This window comes from Dasypus novemcinctus, chromosome 13 (genome assembly GCF_030445035.2).
Source record: "Dasypus novemcinctus isolate mDasNov1 chromosome 13, mDasNov1.1.hap2, whole genome shotgun sequence".
Classification (NCBI taxonomy): domain Eukaryota; kingdom Metazoa; phylum Chordata; class Mammalia; order Cingulata; family Dasypodidae; genus Dasypus; species Dasypus novemcinctus.
Window position 1 is genome coordinate 13871995 of NC_080685.1, and position 15973 is coordinate 13887967.

Below are 15973 nucleotides of genomic sequence, written 5' to 3' on the forward strand. Positions count from 1 at the left end.
AAAGATCCATTCAAAGTGCAAAATAAATCAATGGATTTTAATATATAACACAATCTGAAAGTTCATGGATATGGCTTTAGATTTCATATTCCAAATAATTTTTAAGAAACCACAGCTTGTTTAGGTATAGCATCAGAGAAAAATATTCACAATTAAGTTCAAAGGGTATTCCTTCTTACAACTACACAGCTCTGTGAGGCTGGATTTTCCACATATAATTCAACCAAATCAACATTATTACAGCAGATTGAATGCAAACGCAAGTGTGAGAATCCAGCTGTCTTCTTTTAAGGCAGACATTAGAGCCATAAAATTGTAAAACAATGCTACCCTTCTCACTAATTGATTGCATTTTGGAAAATAGTTATTTTTCATAAAAATGCTTTTATGTTAACATGTAATGGGCTTGTCATTTTAATTAATATTTCTTTAATTTCTCAGTTTTAAGTTCTAATGTGATAACTATAATTTTATCCTAATTATATATACCCATATTTATATGAATGTATACGTACAGAAAACCCAAACAGAAGTCTTTGGGGTCCTTAATAATTTAAGAGTCTAAAGATTGATAACCACAGCTCTAAACAGGATCCTAAACAACAGATGTATTCAAATACAATAACCAAGAAACTCTACATACATGTAGAGCGTGCGTGTGCTCAGGATGGCCTGTTTCCCCGACACAACGCCTGAGAGGCCCAGATTAGACTGTCCATCCCACTCTGTGTTCACTTAATTAAATAATCCTTGGAACAATCTTCACGCTAACCTTTTGCTCACTAGGATTCAGGTATAGAATCTCGCATTCAGAACTGCCCTCGGGCCTTTGAGACACTAAATGAGGAAAACCAGGAAGGGTGATGCCTCAGCCAGCCTGGGTGCTCCCCTGAGGCTCCTCCCAGCCCTGTCAAGCACGGTTCCAGGCCCTGTCCTCCCTCAGGAAAGGGAGAGAAGCCGGGCGCGGCCTCCCCGCCTCCTCTCCCGTGTTTCTCTGTCCGGGTGAGGCAGTGTGCAGGACCTGACTTTACAGGGCTCTCCCTGCGTTCCCACCCCAAAGAAAGGTCAGGACGTGCAGAACCACCGTTCTGGGGCTGAAAATAACGGCAAGGGGGGGACTCTGATCCTGAGAGCAGAGACCACTGCTGGATTCCGTCCCGACTGCAGCCTGCGCTGCTGAGGGTGCTCCACCCACCGGTCTTGGCGATTCAAGGCTCTGCCGCCCCCCAGCCTCGGTTTCCTTTTCCACCCCTGGCTCGTTGGTGACTACCCAGAGATGAACAGGAGAAGGCACGCTGAACCACAGCAGGTGGGTGCTTAGAGGGTGTGAAGAAGAACTGGGAACCACAGCCAACTTCATTCGCCTTTCCGGTCACCTACACGCGGCTCACACCGGCCAGAAACCATCCACCAGACTTTCCCGCGGGTTTCCTAGATCAGTCGTTCCAATTCTGTCCCTGGTCAGGGTGACTGGAATAACTTATGGAGTAAGGCTCTCGGGAGCATCATCGCTCTGCTGGGTTTTATATATTGTGTCCTGCCTCCAAAAAGACATTTATATAAAATTGGTTGAGCACAAAATCTGACCGCATTTGGGGGGTGACAATAACATCACAATAATGTTATTTCCATACTACCATCCTCCCCGTTTCCTAATCAACAAGCATAATAGAGACGAGAAGACCTGGATTTCCAGTCTACATTTTCCCTTGATAAAACAAAAACACTCATCCACAGCAAGACCCAAATATTAGGGAGGCTGGGTTACATTAGGAAAAGCAGCTACTTTTCTCCAGCCTGAAGGACCACTTTAGCTTTTGTAAAATAAAGCTAAACTGAAAACCACATTTCCCTCAAAAGAGATTTAAGGGAAAAGACCTCTTTTATTTCTATAAAAGAAAGAAGTGTCTTTTATTTCTCTTTCTATAAAATAGACATGGGAACTTTTTTACATCACAATAGAATGGAAGAAGTACTCTGTTGAACAGCTAAGGAAAAAAGAACAATCTAATTGCATGTTTCGTGATTGGAATTATAAAACATTAGTAGATATTTTCTGCAAAAAATAAACTGGTTTACTTACGTGGTCCTTTGGAGGATTTCTTACTCGGAAGAAGTAAACTACTAAGCTGGTAGGTAGGAGTTCCCACACAAAGAGGACCACTCCAAACACCACGTACCCAGCATCTCCCAGCTGATTCTTCAGATCTGCCTGTTTACAAGAGAGTGGAGAAATGGAGAGGCACTAGGACTGGGCAGAGGACCTAAGTTTGATTCTATTATATTTGGCATGAACAGAGACTAATTCTAACTGCAGTATAACTCTCTTCCCCTAATATTCGCATGTTTAAATCAGTTCATAGTAATGGGCCAGAAATAATAATAGGTTGAAATAATCCTCTATGGAATCCTATATGGGATTATCTTCTTCAAAATATTTAAACACATTAACTTCCCATCTCTGATGGTTTATCATTTCACACCCCCAATCTTCCTTTTTTCCAGATGAAAACTTACACATAAATTTAAGTTGATTTCCTTTTCTTCAGTAATCTATGAATAGAAAGAATGCTATGTTTGCGCCTCCTAAATTCTGGAGAGCAGTATATAACTAATAGATATTAGTCTCAACCCTAGGATAAACATGGCAAATTTAATACGTTTCTTCACATAATCCACATCCTATTTTTCACCCTTTCAGGCTTACTGCAAGCTGGCTTGCCTCGAGAAACATGTCCAGAGTCCAGAGAGTTTGGCTTCTGGACAAGTGAAATGGCCCAAGGGGTTGGTACAGTACTGGGACTCTGGTATGTTCTGGGAGATGCTGGAGAAGGTGCAACTTTTTTGGGGTTTGGCAACTGTATCAGAAAAGCCATCATTTCAAAGAAAGAATGCACCAAAACCAAACCATCAAGGGACAATCGCCTAAAATTTATCCCTTTGTCTTCTCTATTACGTTGTATTTAAAAGTCAGTAACCAAAACTAATCATGCTACCCTTCAGAAAAATTATTCTTAATCACTGCATCTCATATTTTGTCTCTACTACAATTCAATAGTACGCTGCTCTTTTTCTTTCCTACACGGATAATACATGCAGCTTGTAACCATTTGTTTCACTTGCTCTTGTTTTGGTTGCAACACATGGGTCCATATATTCATAAATAAACATCATGTAAAAACAAAATTTAAACATTGTAATCTATTTTAAATGCATAAGATTAATTGAAAGGAAAACTGAAATAATTCTTTTGTTCAAACCAAATATTTGTGTATTAAGAATGTTTAATTTATCATTGTTGAAAGTTTTAATTTTAACATATTTTATTTTCTTAGAACAGGGCACACTTTTAACAGTGCCTTGCCCAACTTTTTTCCATCCTATATTTGGGTTATTGGTTTGGGTTAGGAGTCATCGTCATCATCATTGTCATCTTTTCATCTTTTCTGATTATAACATTGTACATGTGCCTCCTCTGAATTTCACCTAGTCCTCACACTTTAACTTGTCATGGTCATTTCTTTCTTCCAGAGATTTAATCCAGTTCAGGTTTTGCACACTGGTGGTATTTTAGATGGGGATGTGTACATAGCTGGGTGTCTTAATTTCCTAGCTGCTAAAACAAATACCATCCAGTGGGTTGGTGTAAACAGTGGGAATTTATTGTCTCACAGTTGTGAGGATAGTAGAAGTTCAAAATCAAGGCATCAGCAAGGGGATGCATCCTCACTGAGAACTGTGGCATTCTGGGGCTGTCTTTTCTGTCACATGGCAGTGGTTCCAGTGACATCAGCTTCTGGCTTTGCTTTTATAAGGGTTTCAGCCCCTTGGATCAAAGCCACCCTCACTCACTTTGGGCACACCTTAACTACTAACATCTTTAAAGGGCCTATTTACAAATGGGTTCACACCCACAGGACTAGGAGTTGGGACCTGAACATGACTTTTGCGGGGAACATGAGTCAATCCCCAACACTGGTATTCAGTATTTATCCAGGAAAAGCTAAGGGGCCCTTGCAATTCAATTCAGTAGGCCCCTATTATAGAAGTTATGTTTCTTTACTGTGATGGCTTATGTGTGTGTCACTGCTCCTCAGTTGTCCCCAAGCTCCTCCAGGGAAGGGAAAGAGTCTGTTCACTTTTGCACCCCTCGTACCTTGTATGTGCCTGAGACACAGCAGGTACTCAAATCAATACTCGTCAAATGCGTGAATGTTAGCTCGTTCTCATTCATCTTAGCTTTTGTGAGCACGCATGACAGATTTAAGTTCTGATACCTTTGTTTTCTCTATTAGTAGCTTTGTTTATATTTAGAGTACAAAAGAAATTAGATTTTGTTTTATAGCTTACATTTAATTTTCTGTGGATTATCCAACAAAGAAAAGTCTAATCCCAGATAGCTTCACTGGCAAATTCTACCATTCAGTTCAGGGAGAAATTTCCCTTTAAAGAATGGATTTTTTTTTAAAAAGCATACAGAAATAAGTTTTTACAAAAACCTAAATATCCTCAGTCACCCTTTCTCTAGATTTCCTCAAGTCCTGTTAGTGTGATGTGCACCATTAAAAAAAATTCTCAGAACTTCATTGTTTCATGTATTTTCTGAAATCTAAATGTAATTTACCTTTGCAGATTTCACCCCTTAATGATAACATGTTACACTTACATGGAAGCCCTTAGGAAAAAAAAAAAAGAAGTACTGCTTGAGCAGGAACTCACGAGGTGGAAGGAGAAGCATTCACACACACACGTGCTAGTTTTCTTAGAAGACTTGTGAGACGGTACAAGGTAGGTTACTATTATCCCCATTTTACTGATGAGGACACAGACACCACCAAGATTAATGTCTTTCCACGTTCACACAGCAGTTCAGCAGCAGAAATAAGGAACTCCCCTGCTCTACAACACGGAGTGTAGAAAAGCAGTCCCCATGCAGGGACGCGCCTCCCTGCTGAGCCTACAGACCTGATCTGATACGTTGTACCAGTCGTAATCAAAGGAGTGGACACTCTTGTTCTGAGAAAACGATAAGATGAACAGGTTGTAGCAGGCTCGCGATGTATACAGCAGGATGACCGTCACACCAATGGCTGTCACTTGACACACAGAGGAGCCCTGGAAAAGAGGGGACCGTGAGGCGTGCACCCAGACCTCGGCCTCACCCCAGAACACGGCCCCATGGCTGAGCCCCCCAACCCTTCAATCTCAGAGTCCCTGCTGTCTTCTCCAACCTTCCATCAGAACCCTCTGCCCTCAGCCCCAAAACTCCACTCAGACCTCACCTCATCCCACACCCCTCCCTGAAAATGTCAGATGATTTTCATACACACAGTTCAAAACCGGAATGCCTTTATCTGGGTTAAAGTCTGGGCCACTTGCGAAGGCCTAGATTTTAAGAGCAAGAAAGTCAGGTGGCTTTGGTTTTTGGATCTTAACTGCCACTGCTCAGCTAATACGCACAGCAGGGAGCCAAGCGCTGGTGCCTCCGGCTGCCGGGTGGTGACAAAGCCACCTCAGAGCCATCTGGCCGAGAGCCCCGCAGCCGGCATGTCTTCCAAACCCGAGTCTTCTCTTCTGGGCACACAGCAGGACTGATGGAAATCAGTGACTTATTTAGGCCCCCATCTACGAAGCTATCAATTACCAAAGTCATGTTAAAGGACCACTAACTCAAAAGAGATCAAGAGTGTAGCCAAAAAAACTAAAACCAATTTTTGAGTTTTACATTTGGAAGTCATTCACTAAGTCCAAATAAATAAAATATTTTTATTTTGCCCAAAGTAGCTAATTATCATATTGTTTGCCATTGGGGCAATCTAAATGGTATTTTGACAATCTATAATTTACTCCTATTAAAACCATAATTTTGTTTACAAGAGCCCTGAATGGCCCCTACGGGGGAAATGATATAGTAGAGAAAGTTAAGGCAAAATCACATCTAAAGCTTAAAATGTAACAGTGAAAAAGCTATTCTCACACTAACTTGAGGGATTTTGTGAGAGTTCGGCCAAATCACAGGGTACCCTGATTACAGCTTTTTTTTAAGGTGAAGGCATAGCTTTTCACCTACTGATCACTGCTGAAAACACACTATTGTGGGACACAGAGCTGCCCCTACGTCCTTCAGCCAAAGATCAATTACAGGCAGATGGGCCACTGGGCAGGGGTGTGGGCAGGCCAGAGTCACTGCGTTCGAGAAGGAAGCCACCAAGGCCAGAGAGGCCACGTAAACTGGTGGGGACGTCACAAAGCCGGTTCTAACAGTGGAGAAAGGACAGGAGAAAACCGAGACTCCGGGCGTGAGGCAAGAGTGGGAGAAAAACAAGAATGGGCCAACAGCTTCCCTCCAGCATCTCTTTCTCGGGAACTGAAAAGTCAACGCAAGAGGAAAGCTGGCCTCCCCTGCCTTCGTGGCCGTCGCCCTGGTTAAAGACAGCCAGTCAGGGAAGAGGCTGACGGCGGGAGGTGAGGAACAGGCCCCGGGTGGGCTGCCTGGTCTGAGTCTTGGCTCTGTCATCTTCTGGTGGGGGCGCCCAGGGCAAGGTACTTGGCATCTTTGGGCCTCAGTTTCCTTCTCTCTACAGTAGGCATACCACCACCACCTACTCCCATTGGGTTTTGAGGATTAAATGAGTCTGTATGTGCGAAGTGCTCATCAAACAGTAAACATCAGCGATCTGTCACTAACACTCGTGGTACAGTGGGTTCCACTAGTCCTGCACAATGGAGGTTGAGCCCCTGCCTATCTGTAAACCAGAAGTGTAGCTCCCTGCGAGTCATTGCACACACAGACACTTTGCCCCGCGGAACGCGAACTCCTCCTGCACGCAGAGTTCAGTGAACCCCATCCCTCTGTGTTTTGGCTTGCCACCACAGGATGGCGAATCATTTGTAGGAGACCGGGTATGAAAGGTATCTGTTGTACCCTATTTTCCCACCAGGAACTAATGTTTAAAACAAGCTTTTCCACCCTACCTTAGACTCCAGGTAGATGTTGGCTAAGGACATCTTAGAAATCTTGTAGAGACAGATGGAGAGGGAGACGGCGCACAGCACGAAGAGCGTGTCGTTAACGGCCACTCGCACGGAGACGATGACCCTCCTCTCCCAGTGCCCTGCCTTGACCAGCACTGCACAGGTCAAATTCACCAACAGGAAGACGAGGCTGATGAAGAGCGAGGCCAGGTAGAGCGGCAACCTGGAGAGGACGAGGGAGACACGTAAAGCACCACTCCCTGCATCTTGGCCGCACACTCCAGGCCAATGTAGGAGGCCGTGACCTCTGTCAGGCAAATGCTGGAAGCAGACACACCGAAGTTAGGCAACACTAAGAGCTCGGATTCTGGATGGAAATGACCAACTCACCGCCCCCTTGACCTCAAGGAGTTACTCACCCTCCCTGGTTCTCCATCTCGCCACCTGAGGGGAGGGCGTGAGGACCGGTGGAGCCCTGCACCTCGGCTGCTCACCCCAGCGCCCCAGGGGCTCACTGGCCACCACGGCGGCTGAGAGGAGGGATCTGGGTCTGGACGTCAGCCAGGGCTAACTGGATACAAACTATTTTACTGGCCCTTTTTTTTTTTTTTAAAAGATTTATTTATATTTATTTCTCTCCCCGCCCCCCGCCCCAGTTGTCTGTTCTCTGTGCTCATTTTGCTGCATCTTCTTCTTTGTCCGCTTCTGTTCCTGTCAGCGGCACGGGAATCTGTGGTTCTTTTTTATTGTTGCGTCATCTCGTTGTGTCAGCTCTCCGTGTGTGCAGCACCACTCCTGGGCAGGCTGCACTTTCTTTCACGCTGGGCGGCTCTCCTTACGGGGCGCACTTCTTGTGCGTGGTGCTCCCCTACGCGGGGGCACCCCTGCGTGGCACGGCACTCCTTGCGCGCATCAGCACTGCGCGTGGGCCAGCTCCACAAGGGTCAAGGAGGCCCGGGGTTTGAACCGTGGACCTCCCATGTGGTAGGCGGACGCCCTAACCACTGGGCCAAGTCCGCTTCCCTTACTGGCCATTTTTAACTCCTAGTTCCTCAGAGCTACAGACTTCCTAAGTGACCTGTGTAAGGTCTTTACAAATGTCTTAGAGTTATTAAACTAAAAATCAGCATTCTCTTGTTTCTCTTCCAGATGGTCCATACCCAAAGAAGGAACAGCTCTGTTGACTCGAAAATAGACTGGTTCAGGTTGAACATGTTTGCAATTAGAGTCTCACGGCAGAAGCCACCAGCTGAAAGTGGTTTGAGGCTGGAAGGTGCTGCTGTATCTTCAAAAGTCATCACCGCGCAGGACACAGAAAACCGGGATTCTAGGACCAGGTCCAGACGTGCCACTGACAGAAGCCATGTGAATGGGACAAGGGGGAGAGACAGACCAGGCCCGTGGGCCAGCTGCAGTTTATTCCTGCCCTCAGGGGTCAGTACAACATAACAAACCCCCATCGACTCAAGCTAACTGGAAGGGGAAGGCGTGCAAATAAACACATCCTGAAAATTTTACTCTCCACTGGCCAAGCTCTCACAAAAGTTTCAGAACCCACATTCTACCCGAGGACCTTTGCCTCCCTGACTCCTGCTCACTCAGATCTGAGCTCAAACACGACTTCTTCCCTGACCCTCTCCCCACACCCTACACACACACACACGCGCACGCGCGCTCCCCTGTGCCTGCCTGCTCTCCAGGCTCCCTTTAACTGCACAGTTTATAATAAAATATATGGACAAGTGTCTGACCAATATCTGTTTCCTCCGAAGTGGTCAGCTCCTTGAAGACAGAGATGACATCTATTTCGTTCACCCCCTCTATCCACATTGTACACAGTCGGGGCTCAATACTTGCTGAAGAAAGAAGGAAGGAGGAAGAAGGATGGAATCAACCCAGGAAATGACCTGCATTCTGAATCCCAAAACAGCCTACCCAAACGAGGGCTGCCCTTTTATCTCCTCTGAACAGTCCACTTCACAGCGGCTACTTTACTGGCCCCTTCCTTGTGGAGGCTACAACTGAAAACTGAAGGGAAGAGAAAAGGACCCTCAGTCCTCTACTGGGCTGTGCTGACACAGATGAAGAAGGCAGAACCCGGGCCCTCGAGCAGCTCAGGATGGTGGGAAGATGCTGCAATATATAACGTGCACAGCACTGGAGGAATGAACGAAGTCCACTGGGAGAGAAAAACAAGAGAGCCTAGTGCGTACAAAGTCGTAACGCATGAAAGAGTACGGGCTGCCTGGGGTGGGCGGGTCGTTGGCTAGGCTTGGAGTCCAAGGTGTGCACAGGAGGCAAGCAGGGGAGAAGAAACTGGAAGCAGGGGGTGGGGGTTGGTGAGCAGGAGACACTGGGGACACACAAAGTTGTTAAGCAAAGAAATGACAGATTTGGCCATATTATGCTTGAGAAGGAGGGCATGGGGCGCAGTGTAGAGCAGGAGCGGATGCAGACAGCTTCGGCAGGGAGAAAGCCGTGGGGAGTTACTGCAGCACAGCTCTGGTAAGAGACAATGGCGATGGGGAGGTGGGGAAGGAGACCTCCGGAGGCTCGGAGGATAGGGAATCGGTGCGCCCTGGGCACAGGGAGAAGAGTCAACACGAGAGTCTGATTTCTTGCTTGGGGACACACCATTAAAGGAGGTAAGGGAAATGCCAGAGGAGCACCGGCGTGGTCAGAGCCACTGCCCCTGTCCACAGGCGGACGTGACAACGGGACTGGCGCCCCACAGAGTCCTGCGTGTAGGCCTGGTGGGACGGAAGCCCTGCAGTCTTGGAGGGTCAGCCTCATGGATGTGCACTCAAGTCTTTGCAGCTAAAACACGTTTATAGAATGTGCACGTTAATTATTTGCCAAGAACAGGTTCTTTTCCAGAAGGCCCTCAAACCCCCAAAACACCCTCCCCTCAGGATCACGGATACCTCCCCCCTGTGAGGAACGCCTGCCCCGGCTCTTGGCCATCTGCTGCTTCTCATCTGGAAAGTCTCTCCTTAGACACGGACTCCAGCAAGCCCCGGCCAGTCCACTGTCACTCCACGTCCCAGCGTGCTCTCAGTTCCTTGACGGCACACTTGTACAGTTTTGTTTTTTAAGATTTATTTTTTATTTATTTCTCCCCCCCTCCCAATTCGCTGTGTGTTCTTCTGTGACCACTTCTGTCCTTATCAGCGGCACCTGGAATCTGTGTTTCTTTTTGTTGCGTCATCTTGCTGCGTGAGTTCTCTGTGTGTGCGACGCCATTCCTGGGCAGGCTGCACTTTCTTTCGCACTGGGTGGCTCTCCTTACGGGGCGCACTCCTTGCTCATGGGGCTCCCCTACGCAGGGAACACCCCTTCGTGGCAGGGCACTCCTTGTGTGCATCAGCACTGTGCATGGGCCAGCTGCACACGGGTCAAGGAGGCCCGGGGTTTTAACCGTGGACCTCCCATGTGGTAGGCGGACGCCCTATCTATTGGGCCAAGTCCGCTTCCCACTTGTACAGTTTTTCAATTAATCTAATTACACATTCCTTTGTGTACCTGCATGTGATCATCTCCACCCCACCCTACCGACAGACCATGAAATTGGGAAGGACAGGGCCCTCCCATGTCCCCAGCCCCTAACCACCATGCTGGGATCACAGTAGGTCTGCAGTACACTTACCCTACTTCCTGATGTCCCTGGTGTCTCCTTCACATGTCCCTGTGTCTAGGATCAGGATCTCCTTGCAGTGTGGACCACTGTACATTTCAACGCTGAGTCTTCCTTTTCTTCCTGAAATCTACCCTGAAGCCCATGGTGTGCCACAGAATAGATGGTCGGTCAGAACCAAGAAAGTGTGGAATTTCTTGTGTGACCTCAGGCAAGTTACTTAGCTAGACCAAGCCTCAGCTTCCTCTGCACAAGTGGATAAAGGAGTTGCACCCATCTCACAGGGCTGAGAAGCTGGTGGAATGGATGCCCGAGAGCCCCTGGCCCAACTGCCTGGCTTGTGGTCAGTCACCATCAGCTTTATTTGTTCTCTACCATATTGTCACAGAAATGGGAAAAAGCAGGGGCTCTAGAAGGGAAAAAGAGACAGAGACAGGAATAAATCTGTATTCTGGCTGGTAATCTGCTGTTCTTCTGTGAAGAGCACAAGATGGAGACATTGAGATACCACTGGAGTCATTGCTATTGTTTCTAGACCCTTGCTGGCATGTACACACCAATTGTCTGGCATACCATACTCCTTTGGAAAAAGTACAGTCTGGTCATTTATCTCTTGCAGATGACTATTCTTGGGTGGTGTTGTAAAATCTATTAAATTGTGGATAGAAATTCTTATTCAAATAGATACTTGCACACCAGTGTTCACAGCAACATAATTCGCAATTGCCAGGAGATGGAGGCAACCCAAGTGTCCATCAACAGATGCTTGGATAAACAAAATGTGGTATACACATACAATAGAATATTATTCAGCTGTAAGAAGGAATTAAGTACTGACACATGCAACAATATGGATGATCCTTGATGACCTTACATTGAGTAAAATAAGCCAGACGCAAAAGGACAAGTATTTAAGGATGGGCAAGATGGTGGCAGAGTAGGGAGTTCCAAGAGTCAACTAATCCTCAAGTACAGTTACCACCAGCCAGAGATATCTAAATAACCTGGGTTTGGGGGCCGAGGTGACCAGAAGAACATCCTGCAACATCCATGGAAGAATGGAAGGAGGAAACTGCCCAACTGAAGTGGAGATTCCTGAGTAGAGCGCTCCATGCCACAGAAGTCGATGCCCATCCCCCACTGGCAGCATACGACACCTCGGGAGCTATTCCCTGGCTTGAGCCAGAAGCGCCATTTCCCAAAAACAGGGGAGGAAGAGATAGTGGGGCACCAACTTCAGCTATTAATTAGTAAATTCAGCTGGCTAAAGTCCAACCCTAAGTAGAGCTGAAGTTTGAATCTCTCCCAGTCAGAAAGAGGCTGGCAGCCTCAGGCAGAGTTCAATCAAGCAGGGCTGGCTGAAAATCACAGTGACAGCAGAAACTGACTTCTTTAGATCAGATTGCTGCCCTAGCCTGGGATCCAGCCCTACCTCCAGCAAGGAGGAAACTCTGTGTGTGTGACACCTGCATCAGCCTCTCTGGGCAACTGCAGTTGCCTTTGGCCTGCATGGACTAGATTGTTTGGGCGTACCTGTATCTATATCCCTGCCCCCAATAGGACAGGAGTGGGGGGGGAGGGGTTCCTCAGCCTCTCCAAGCAACTACAGTAGCTTATGGCCCACATGGACTAGATTGTAGGGCACACCTGTGGTTACACCCCTGCCCTGTATATGCACCTAACCAGGGTGACTCAAAATACGTGAGGCAATCACTGGCAAACGGAAGGGAGAAATAGAAGAGTCTACAACAACAGTTTGAGATTTCAATACACTACTCTCAGCATTGGGTAGAACACTTCTGGGCAGAGGATCAGTAAAGAAAGAGAAAGCTTGAATAATATGATACATGAAATAAACTGTATAGACATATATAGAACACTATACCCCAAAACGAGAGGACATACATTTTTTCTCAAGTGTTCATGGATCTTTCTCCAGGATAGACCATGTGTTGGTTCACAAAATACATCTCATGAAATGTAAAAAGATCAAAATTATACAAAGCACTTTCTCTGATCATAATGAGATAAAAAAGCTAGAAATCAACAACAGACAGAAAAAGGGAAAATTCACAAATATATGGAGATTAAACAACAAACTTAAATAATCAAAGAATAAATTGCAAGAGAATCAGTGAATTTCTTGAGATGGATGAAAATGAGAACAACACATATCAAAACATATGGGATGCAGCAAAGGTAGTACTGAGAGGGAAATTTATAGCCCTCAATGCATACATTAAAAAAGAAAAGAGCTAAAAACCAATAACCCAACCAATCCAATGTCCACATAGAAGAGGTGGCATTGGATTGGGAAAAGTGGACATGGTGGACGATGGGTATGGGGAAAGGCAGGAAGAGATGAGAGGTGGAGGCGTCTTTGGGACATGGAGCTGCCCTGGATGGTGCCTCAGAGGTAATCACCGGACATTGTAAATCCTCACAGGGCCCACTGGATGGAATGGAGGAGAGTATGGGCCATGATGTGGACCATTGTCTATGAGGTACAGAGGTGCCCAAAGATGTACTTACCAAATCCAATGGATGTGTCATGATGATGGGAACGAGTGTTGTTGGGAGGGGAGAGGGGGGGTGGGGGGTGGGGTTGAATGGGACCTCACATATATATATATTTTTAATGTAATATTATTACAAAGTCAATAAAAAAAACAAAAAAAACAAACAAAAAAAAAAACAATAACCTAGCTATACACCTGAATGAACTAGAAAAAAAATACCAAAGTATTCCCAAAACAAACAGAAGGAATACAATACAGATCAGGGCAGAAATAAATGAAATTGAGAGAGAGAAAACAAACAAACAAGAGAATAAACAAAACCAAAAGTTGGTTCTTCAAGAAGATCAACAAAATTGACAAACCTTAGCTAGAATGACCAAGAAAAAAGGGAGAAGATGCAAATAAAATCAGAAATGAAGGGGGGAGGGACACTACAGACCACCCAGAAATAAAAGAGATCATAAGACGGTACTATGAACAACTGTATGCCAATAAACTAGACAAGGTAGGTGAAATGGACACATTCCTAAAAACACACAAACAACCCAAACTGACCCTGGAAAACAAAGATGACCACAACAAACCAATCACAAGTAAAGAAATTGAAACGAGTCATCAAAAACCTTCCCAAAATGAAAAGCCCTGGACCAGATGGCTTCATGGCTGAATTTGGCTAAGCATTCAAAGAAGATTTAATGCTAATCTTACTCAAACTCTTCCAAAAAACTGAACAGAGGTAACACTACTATACTCATTTTATGAAGCCAACCACACCCTATACCACAGCCAGATAAAGATATTAGGAAAAAGAAAATGACAATCCCATTTCCTTAATGAATATAGGCTTGCTAATCAAATCCAATAACACATTAAACCATTATTCATCATAGTCAAGTGGGTTTTATCCCAGGTATACAAGGGTAGTTCAATACAAGAAAGTCAATCAATGTACAACATATTAATAATCAAAGAAAAATCACATGAGCATCTTGATTGGCAAAGAAAAGGCATTTGACAAAATACAGCATCCTTCCTTGATAAAAATAGTCCAAAACATAGGAATTGAAGGGAACTTCTCAACATGATAAATGGCATATGTGAAAAACCCACAGCTAACATTGTATTTAATGATGAAAGACAGAAAGCTTTCCCTCTGAGGTCAGGAGAAGGCAAGGATGCCCACTCTCACCACGGTAGTTCAATATAGTACTAGAGGTGCTAGCTAGAGCAACCAGCAAAGAAAAATGGGGGAAAAGGAAATAAAATTTAAATTAGGAAGGAAGAAGTAAAATTTTCACTATTTGCAGATGATATACTTCTATACCTAGAAAGTCCTGAAAAATATAAAACAAAGCTACTAGAGCTAATAAACAAGTTCATCAGAGTAGCAGAATACAAGATTAATATCCCAAAATAAGTAGTGTTTCTATACACTAGTAATGAGCAATCTGAGGAGGAAGTCAAGAAAAAAATTCCATTTACAATAACAATTACAAGAATCAATATTTAGGAATAAACTTACCCAAGGATATAAAGGACCTGTATTTAGAAAACAGCAATGCATTGCTAAAAGAAATCAAAGAAGACCTAAATAAATGGAAGTACAGTCCATGTTCACGGATTGGAAGACTAAATATCACTAAGACGTCGATTCTACCCAAACTGGTTTACAGATTCAATGCAATCCCAATTAAAATTCCAATACCTTTTTAAAAGAAATGGAAAAGCCAATTTTCAAACTTATTTGGGAGGGTAAGGGGCCCTAAATAGCCAGAGACATCTTCAAAAGGAAGAATGAATTTGGAGGACTGTCACTTCCTGACTTTAAGGCATATTACTTAGCTACAGTATTAAAAACAGCATGGTACTGGCAAAATGATAGGCATATAGACCAATGGAAAGGAACTGATTGTCTAGAAACAGACCCTCACATCCGTGGTCAAGGGATTTCTGACAAGGCTGATAAGCCCACCCAGCTAGGGCAGAAGAGTCTAGTCAACAAATGATCTGGGAGAACTGGATAGCCATATCCAAGGGAAAGAAAAAGGACCCACCCCTCTCACACCTTACATGAAAGTTAACTCAAAATGGATCAAAGAGCTAAATATAAAAGCTAGAACCCTAAAACTCCTAGAAGAAAATTACAGTGAAACATCTTCAAGACATGATGGTAGCTGATGGTTTCTTAAACCTTACAGCCAAAGCACAAGCAACAAAAGAAAAATTAGATAAATGGGACATCCTCAAACTTACACACTTTTGTGCTTCACAGGACTTTCTCAAGAAAGTGAAAAGGCTGCCTACTCCTTGGGAGAAAATATTTAGAAACCACATATCTGACAAGGATTTAATTTCCACGCTATATAAAGAGATCATGCAACTTAAGGAAAAAAGGGCAAGCAATCCAATTAAAAAAAAAATAGGTGTATTAGTCAGTCAAAGGGGTGCTGATGCAAAATACCAGAAATAGATTTAGGTTTTATAAAGGGTATTTATTTGGGGTAGGAGCTTACAGATACCAGGTCATAAAGCATAAGTTACTTCTCTCACTGAAGTCTATTTGGAGCAAAATGGCTGTTGAAGTCTGTGAGGGTTCAGGCTTCCTGGGTTCCTATGTTTCTGGGGCTAGTTTTTCTTCTGGGTTCAAGGTTCCTTTCTTCCTGGGGCTGGCTTCTCTTTCCACTGTGTGCTTACTTGCTGGAGCTCCAGCTTAAGTCTTTAGCATCAAACTCCAACATCAAAAGCCCCAAGTCTGTTCTTGGCCATGCCTTTTATCTGTGAGTCCCTACCCACCAAGGGGTGGGGACTCAATGCCCTAATCATAATTCAATCATGCCTAGGTACA

At 44.7% G+C, this 15973-nt stretch overlaps 1 protein-coding gene across 1 annotated transcript in view; it reads right to left on the bottom strand.

Moving 5' to 3' along the window:
• GPR137B (G protein-coupled receptor 137B) overlaps positions 1-15973 on the bottom strand; it is a 77035-nt gene that overhangs the window by 18915 nt on the left and 42147 nt on the right. Inside the window, exons 3-5 of the mRNA XM_058309500.2 lie at positions 6976-7198; positions 4966-5115; positions 2084-2212 (exon numbers count right to left, since the gene is read on the bottom strand). Coding sequence (XP_058165483.1) covers positions 2084-2212; positions 4966-5115; positions 6976-7198 — 502 coding nt within the window. The remainder of the gene's footprint in view (positions 1-2083; positions 2213-4965; positions 5116-6975; positions 7199-15973) is intronic.